The sequence below is a fragment of the Phasianus colchicus genome, chromosome Z (genome assembly GCF_987193195.1).
Source record: "Phasianus colchicus chromosome Z, bPhaCol1.hap1.1, whole genome shotgun sequence".
Lineage (NCBI taxonomy): Eukaryota > Metazoa > Chordata > Aves > Galliformes > Phasianidae > Phasianus > Phasianus colchicus.
In genome coordinates, this window is record NC_143476.1 from 23,588,064 (window position 1) to 23,596,783 (window position 8,720).

General features: G+C 43.3%; 1 protein-coding gene across 2 annotated transcripts in view; it reads right to left on the bottom strand.

The window, feature by feature from the left end:
* Positions 1 to 5,536, bottom strand: part of GAK (cyclin G associated kinase) — a 69,679-nt gene extending 64,143 nt beyond the window's left edge. For both annotated transcript variants that reach the window (XM_090132461.1, XM_031609385.2), the window contains exon 1: positions 5,207 to 5,536. In XM_090132461.1, coding sequence (XP_089988587.1) covers positions 5,207 to 5,348 — 142 coding nt within the window. In that variant the 5' untranslated portion in view covers positions 5,349 to 5,536. The remainder of the gene's footprint in view (positions 1 to 5,206) is intronic.
* Positions 5,537 to 8,720: the final 3,184 nt, after the last annotated feature.

Sequence of the window (8,720 nt, forward strand, 5' to 3'; positions counted from 1 at the left end):
GTCAATGTGTTTTGCAAGATGTAAAGTAGCCAGGCACCACACAAACCGCTCACTAGGCTACTGACAAATTGTGAAATCTCCATCTTTTTTTGATTATTCATTAGAGAACATAAACTCCTTGATTCTTTTGCTAAAGAATCTCACATGCACTGCCACTCTATGTTCAGCTTTTGTTACATATTTGTCAGCCCAAAGGTATCTCACTAAAGCAGAAACACAAGCTTCATACGTATCACAACTAACATATATTATGTTATATTATACATAAGGCAGTATTTTTCTCACTATGCTTTGAAAGACAAACGTTGCTTATTGCATGCATTAATTTTTAAGTATATAAGCAGTTTTGTCACTATCTTACATTAACTATTAAATTGTCATCCCATCTTTCAGATACGTGCTCTAAAAAGTAAAGGTATTTTATTACATACTCATTCAGCACAGAGCAAATGGGCCTCTCCCTCTTCAGTTATCACGAATAATACTAATACAATACTGAAGCTATTACAACTGTCACAGAAAAAAAATCTTGTTTTTCTCATGACAGTGTATGTGAAGAGACATGCTGTTCTCATTTAATTTACCTTCTCCTTGCAGCAGCATTCCTGGACAGAATAAAGGAATGAGACCAAAAAAAGTTTCAGTAATTCACTGATGGCCTGACACTGACAGTTTTTCAATTAATACTTTGACAGCTCAGTGACCAGGCTTTATTTTTCCTACAGGACAGGTGGAGACAATAAAATTTCCCTATTCATCACCACTGAATGTCACTATTAGCAGGCAAACAAGCATAAGGCTTACTGTAAGTGATTCTTTCTCCTAGACAGGGAAAATGCACAGCCAGCAACACTCAGCATTTAGAAAAAAACCTGCAGGGTTACTACACAAATATGCCAACTTTCAGGACTGAGAATTAAGACATTAATTTCTGAGGACTACTGGTCAGCCTGCTCTGATCACCTGTTCCTAACCACTCTTACAAGGTCAAACATGCAGGTGTATTGATAGCTGAACCAGCCACAAGAGCCTCAGTTCCTCAGCTATCTGGTATAGAATGATACAGGAATTTAAGCATTCCTAAACAAACGGGAAGGACACTTAACACTGTAAAACTCAAAGATAACAGAAAACATCAGAAGAGTTCTGCCACATGTAATTGGACTACATGCATCCAGACTGCCCGGTAAGAACAGATGTTCATGCTGTGATGGAAACACAAAACACAGGACAAAATATTGAGATCGGTCAGTGATGCATGGGCATATGAAAGATGTGGCCCACATGAAAGCAACTAAGATAGCATCATATTAGTCAACGTAACTAACTAGTCATGTAATCAATATTTAGTTAAATAGAATTTCATGGCAGTAACAGACTTAACTGGAAGACCCCAAAGAACCATAATAAGCACTGAAGCCAGCACCACGTGAAAGGCAAGTGAGTAAATGTAAAGGCACTGACTCACTTCCTCCAAAATTACTTGGCCACAACTAACTATTGAAATGTTGAACTAAAAAACATAGGAGGCTAACCAGTTCCTTCAAGTTAGTTTGCTTTTAATAGTAAACATCTGATCTGACAGATGCCATGAAGGAAAACACCGGGGAAGAAACAGAAGGGAGAAAAGGTGATTCTAAAAAAGGATCCATAAATATCAAAGAATCAGTAGCTGAAATGAAATAAATAGCAGCTCAATTACACAGTGTGGAGCTAGTAACAAAGATGGAAAGTTATAAAGATTACTTTTATTTATAAAGATTATTAACTTTAATATAGATTGTGAAATAAATAACCAATCTGCTGCTAACATAAGGATGGAAGAAAAGTCTTCTGCTCTGGATCATTTTAACAGGGAGGATGACAAAGATACTGACTGACCTACCTCCCTCAAGGTGAAAATCATGGTGTGGTTGAAGTAAGAGCAAGTGGAGATTCCAAACCTAGTCACAGAAACAGCCTGGACAATGTCACAGGAGACAGAGTTTGAGCAGAAAATGGACAGGCTCACACATGCAAAGCAGAAGCTTCAACTCACAAGGCAGCGAGGCAGTGGCACAGGCTGCCCAGAGAAGCTGTGGCTGCACATACCATGAGCTCAGTCCTACTCCTGCTGCGGCATTTGTGCATAACAAAGAGGGAAACACGCTTACATGCACTGCATAACTAGTGTCTTGGTTCGCAGTGCAGGCGCACATATATTTACACTAATGCAGACAGGCAACACAATACTGAGCTGGAAAGAGCTGCAGGGTGCAAGAACAGTCAAATTAACCACTGCCACATCGTATTCCATAATGCTAACCCACAGACTGCACTCACACCAACTAAAAGCAAAGGAAATTGTACTGCCTTAAAGATAAGGTCATCTCCACGCATTTCCTATTCAGATACATTTCACCACAGATTTGAAATGTAAATTCTGAAAGCCCCACTTGAATTTCCGCTATGGAATCTGCCATGAAAACTCATTTAAAAGAAATAGATTTTCAATGTGTTAAACACTGGAGGGGCTGCTCTTAAGCCACAGATATGCACTTCTGAGAAATCATCAAGCACAAGGCTCAGGGCAAGATGAAAAGTTGAATTTCTGCAACAAATCATACTAAATCTAATACACAAACATTCCTGATCTAACTCTAAAAACAGCAGATAAAACATTCAGACCACCACATGTAAGTTTCCTACTGAAAAATCATTGAGTTTTTTGTGCACAATGGGTTTTCTTTCTTTGTTTTTATGTTGGTTTTTGCTGGCTGTTTGTTTTGAGAAAGTGATTAACAAAGCAAGATTCTTGCAACATCTACTCCACAAATTGTCCCCACAAGACTTACAGGTGTCAGCACAGGTTCACTACTGCAATCTGAAGTTGCATGAATACTGAATATACCAAAAGATAGATTGCTTTAGCATCACCGTATTGGGTAGAAAGCCTTAACTCTTAGCATACACAAGCTGTTAGGAGTGGTTTCAGTCAGTGAAAGGGAAAGTAAAACGTGTAAGACCAAGGCAAACAAGGAACACCAGAAACTGTGGTGACAAGTAACGCATGTTATGAGGGTTAGACTTAAAGCACATCTCTATATGCTTGAAATCATCTAACTGGCATCCCTACTCTGACATTTTAGAAGGCAAGCTGCTGCTCAAGTATGAAATACTTGCTTCAGAACCAAGAATAAATATTTCTCTTGACAGTACCTGTCTGGCCAGCATTTTCTTTGCTGTTCCCTGGAAATTGTTTTGATTAGTCCACACTGGAACATCAGGTTATTAGCAGCAACAGCCAGTTAGTTCAGCGTTCACGCTACAGTAACATAATATTGATTGCTTACATTGCACTCACAATTTTGACAGTATGTTTTGAAAAGAAGCTGTAAATAAGGGCTGATGGCAGAATAGGGCCAACATTTATGTTTCACATGCTGCCCACCATCTAAGATCACCTTCTTTCAGATGAATCTGTGAGTTTTTGCCTGACATCGCTTCCCAAAAGTGACTGAGAGCTAAAGCAATACTTGCTTTGCCTTTTAGGGAGATAAAACAGCAGTGAAAACTGATGTCCTGTTCTATGGAGCAAGTTTTTTTCTGAGTTCAACTGCAGAAACTAATCTTAAACGAGCACAGTTTTCTTTCAGACTGGTCACTATGAGATTCTAGGAAAACTAAGTTAGAACAAATAGTATATCTATCTATAAAATTACTTCCATACAAGACAATGTCAAGAGATAGCTATAGAAAGTAATTTCAACAATCAAAAGAAGCTCTGAATAGAACTTTGGGATGTTAGCCTAAAAAAAACAGCAACATAAAGTGCAAAGTTCATGAATTATGTATAAACAATAACAGATTTCCCATTTTTCATCTCAAGACATTCCTTCTGGTTGAAAATAAAAAAAATTCCTCTGAAAATAAGCACACAATCCTAATTTCTACTAAAATCTAATTAGCACGTGCACACACACCAAATGCTGCACCTACTTCAAAATAGGCTACCAAGCAGTGTGCTATAATGTCTATCCAAAAATCTTCACTGAAAGTGAAAATTGCCCCAAAGAAGCCCAGCGTGAGGTAGTTGTGTCTGGAGACTTTTCTGTACTTCTACTCTCTCCTTGTTGGTAAAACCTTGAGATAGTTGAGACATCTGCATCCAAGGAAATTCCAAGCCTTCCACTTTTGACTGCAGAAATTCTTTCTTTCAGAAGTTATATGCTTTCATTTCCTCTCTAACCGCAGGGTCCTAAGCGATGTGTCCTGCGTTCTACGTAGCAAAGATTACTGAAACCTCACATTTAACACTTCAATAACACACTGGTCTTTGAGGCCAACCAGCTGGTCAGAAATCACTAATGCAGTTTTACAAGCACAAAGTTATGGAATCATCAAGGTTGGAAAGGACCTTCAAGATTATCTAGCCCAGCTGTCCACCAACCACCATTGCGGGCCACCACACCATATCCCTAAGGATCATTCAGGGGGAAGCTCTTTACTCTGAGAGCAGTGAGTGCTGGAACAGGCTGCCCAGAGAAGTTGCGGATGCCCCGTCCCTGGAGGTGTTCAAAGCCAGGTTGGAGGGGCCTCGGGCAGCCTGGTCTGGTGTTCTGTGTGGAGGTTGGTGGCCCTGCCTGTGGCGGGGGGTTGGAGATTCCCGATCTTTGAGGTCCCTTTCAACCTGGGCCATGCTGTGATTCCGTGTGATTCTTGAACACCTCCACAGATAACGACTCCACCACCCCACTGAGCAGCCTGCTCAACTGCATCCCCCCTGCCAGGGGAGGGTCAGGTGGCGGTGAGGGAAAGGGTCTGCACCAGAGGGCCGTGGGCATGGAACAGGCTGCACAGGGCAGTGGGCACGGCCCCGAGCTGCTGGAGCTCAGGGAGCATCTGGACACCACTCTCAGACACAGGGTTGGATTTCGGGTGGTGCAGCGTGGAGCCGAGAGTCGACGGTGCTGATCCCCGTGCGTCCTTTCCAGCTCAAGTCCTGCGCTTTAACTCCAGTCCCGTGACAAGGAGCTCCCACGGGCCCCGCTGGCTCCACGGGGACACGAGGAAACGGCGACGGCAGCGGCAGCCCCCGCCCCAGCCAGCCGCTGCCGAGCACCGCCCGCCCGAGGCCGGCCCCGCAGCTGGGGGCTCGGCCCGCGGGAAGGCCTCCCGCAGCGCAGCGCGGCCCCGCCCGGCCGCCGCCATCGCGTCCCGCGCTTACCCTCCGCGATGACCCGCCTGATGCGCAGCTTCATCTCGCCCATCTCCACCGTCTGCCCCACGAAGTCGTTCTGATCGCGGCTGGCGGCCCCCAGGGTTCCGGGGCCCGCCAGAAAGTCCAGGGCGGACTGGAGAAGCGACATGGCTCCGCCTGGCTTCGGCCGCGCGCTGCCCGGCGGCACCGGGGGAGAGGGAGGAGGGAGGAGAGAGGTGAGTGCGGGGGGCTCCGCCGAGCTACCGACCGCGGCGGGGGACGACCTCCTCAGCCACCGTATCCTCCGCTCCGGTCTGCTTCCGGGATCGCTACGTCACTTTTGACCTCACGCCGCCACCTCCCTCCTGCCGCCCCTCGGCCCGGCGCGCCGTGCGGTCGGACACGCCCCCTCCCTGGAAGCCACGCCCCTTTTGCAGAAGCCACGCCCCTTCTGCGGAAGCCACGCCCCCCAGTGGAGCTCGCTTTGCCGGCCTGCCGGCGGCGGTTGGGTTTGAGGTGTGCAGGTGGGCTTAGCGCGTCGCTGCTGTGAGGCGGCTCGCTAGTGGGAGGAGCGCTGGAAGCCAGAATGTCTCTTCCGAAAGTCCTGTCCTCACTTCCTGTCTGCTGCCTGACAGCCATCGCTGATGCAGTCACAGTCGTCATCAAGTTCCTTGAGGGCTCAGATAGCCGTGCTGGTTCTCTCCCGCGCTGATGATGAGTAATAAAGTGGTGTTTCTCAGTCAGCCTCCACAAACTGACTCACTGTTCTTCACGTAGGAATCATAGAACGATAGAACAACCCAACATGCAATGACCACTGTTTCCAGCCCCCGGCTCCCCGCATCACCACCCAAAACTCAAACCTAACATCTGAGAGCGGTGTCCAAATGCCCTTTGAACGCACTGAGCTCGGGGCCGTGCCCACCGCCCTGTGCATCCCGTTCCACGCCCACCGCCCTCTGGCCCAACATTCCCCCATGCAGCTCCATGCCTTTAACTTGCTCTTGCTCTTGCATGGCTGTAATTCTGTGCTTCCTTCACTGAGCTGTAATGCCTTAGTAATCAAGAAGTGTGGTCTTAAATAGTAGCAGGTGAGATTACAATGTTTTTTATCTTTTACCAAAGAAAAAATAATGTTTATTAACGTTGGATTAGATGGAGAACTTCCTCTTATTTGCAACAGAAGTCAGCTGCTGTTTTTGGTTCGACCTCTAGGAAAACAATGTATTCTACTGTCATAAATTATACCACTATCAGCTCTTCGAGAACAGCAGACTCTGTATTCACATCAGGAGCATTTTACCTTCAGTCTGTTTTTGTTCCTGACTTCTCCAGATCTTTTTTTCAGGCAAGGGCTGGAATTATTTGGGACCAGAAGACACTATTAGATAGGCTTACTACACCATGCCATTCAACTCATTTTGCCCTTGTCCTAACTTAATCTGCACATTCCTCCTTTAAGAATCATTCACACAAGGTCACCACTGGAAAAGGAACAGGATTTTTGTAAGGAGCCTGAGACTCAATTCTTCTGCACATGAAGGTTTGAATTTTGTTAGCACCTTTCTTATTCCTAGAAGAAGAACTGCATCAAAAAGGGAACAGAAAACAACTGGAATTTAGACTTTAGCTTAAATGAAAATCGAGACTTCTTCCTTATCTTCAGTAACAGACTGAATGACCCAGGTTACAGTGACCTCCTTTCTATTTTCTTCTCCTGCCAACTCTCTTTAACAGTTCCTGATGGATTCTCTACTAAGTGTCATGTTTACCCCAGCACAAAAGACACAGGTAAAAAGCTTGAAGAAACCACTGAGCATGACGAGACAGCAGACGTATTTCTTTCAGCAGCAGTACAGGCTTATGGCTGTTTGAAATGCCCTTACAATCTTGCCTAAGTCTTGGTCCCCTGTCAGTATGTATGTGCATCTTTGAAGTATAAAAAATAGCAAATAAAATTAAATCAAATTGATTTTATTTAAACTTTCATTTTGTACTACATCATTTAGAAAAGTCATTTGATGTGGTTATTGAGAAAGGATCTTGGCACAAGGGGTAACCATCTCAAAATTTCAGTGAAAAAATTGCATGCAAATAGGCACTAAACGTGACATCTACATTACATGACAGATTACATTGGGAGTTTGTTATGAGAAAGATTGCAGGAAAGTAACCATTTTGCATGAGAAGGAATTATAAGGGGAAAAAAAAAAAAAGTAGGATAAGAAGCAAGAATGCTACACTTGGAAAAGTCAGGATAGATTTCACAGCCCCATCTACTACAAATATGCTAGGAGAGGTTTGATTTAGATAAGGTTTTCCTGGACAAAAGTTGGAAAGAAGGACAGTGTAATATCTCACTTCCCATCTCTCTATTCACTTGAGTTGTCAAGCAGACCACTAAGTAGGATAGAGGTTTGGAATATGTGCAACTGTTTGAAAGTCTCTGCAGTAATGAAGCTGAGATGTTGGGTTTTTTAAATAATGTATAATACTTCAATTTTAACAGTACTTGGCCAAAAAGATTAACATTTTATTTGTTATTTACACATCTTGAGAGTCTTCTGGATGTTTTCTTTAAAGTTAATAAAGGTATTAAGGCCTGTCTGTTTTTATGTTGGCATCCTGGAAAGCAGAAGAAAACAAGGCTGTGCCACCTTTTGCTAACTTGCATCCCAGTTCTGAGATACAGAACGGAATGCTGCAGGATTGTTGAGATCCTGATGAGAAAGTTATGCCCTTGTCTTCCTATTTTTACTCTCATCCACCTCTCTTCCTTCTACAGCCTCGCCCAAAAGAAGCCAAGAGTATTTAGACTAAGTCTTGGATTTAGACCAGTCTTGGATGGGGAAGGTAGTAAAGAAGAAATTTCCCTTTGTATCATTAGGTCGAGGCAGTGGAGAGCTATAAATTGAGGTATTATTAAATGACAAGTTCCTTCTGTTTACTAGCATTTAGTAATGATATGCACTTTTATTGCCATATCAGTAATTGCTTTCAGCTCATTAGGAATGAAATGAATTAAAGAGTAATGAATAAGCATTCCATTTTGCATTTTTCTGTAGCATTTAAAAGAAATAGAGCTAGCAAAATGAGATACATAATGTCTGCATGGCCCTAGATAAAATTTATTAGGCTCAGCTCAGCTGAAAATCAATTTCAGAAGTACATCTTAGAAGGAAGATTAAATACTTCTACAATGTTTGTGTTTTTTGATGCAGCAGCTCTCGTGAAAAACTCTGAAAGCTTGAGTCATTAAGCTAATTCTGACACAAAGCAAACAGAACAGGTTTTGACCTTTCTTAGTATTAATGTCTTCATTTCGCCTGCAGAGACACTTCATCTCTTCTGAGATGAGAAAGACAGGCACTTTCATAGCTGAGTTGGCACTTCTGTCTTGTTCTCTAATTGGCTTGTCTAAGTTTGAGTGAAACTATGCCCTTTTGAAAGCTTTAGGTTTAATTCTGCCTCACGGACCCTCATGAGAAGCATTAAATTTTGGAAGTTCACATCTAAATTCATTATTTGACTTATTTTTTCC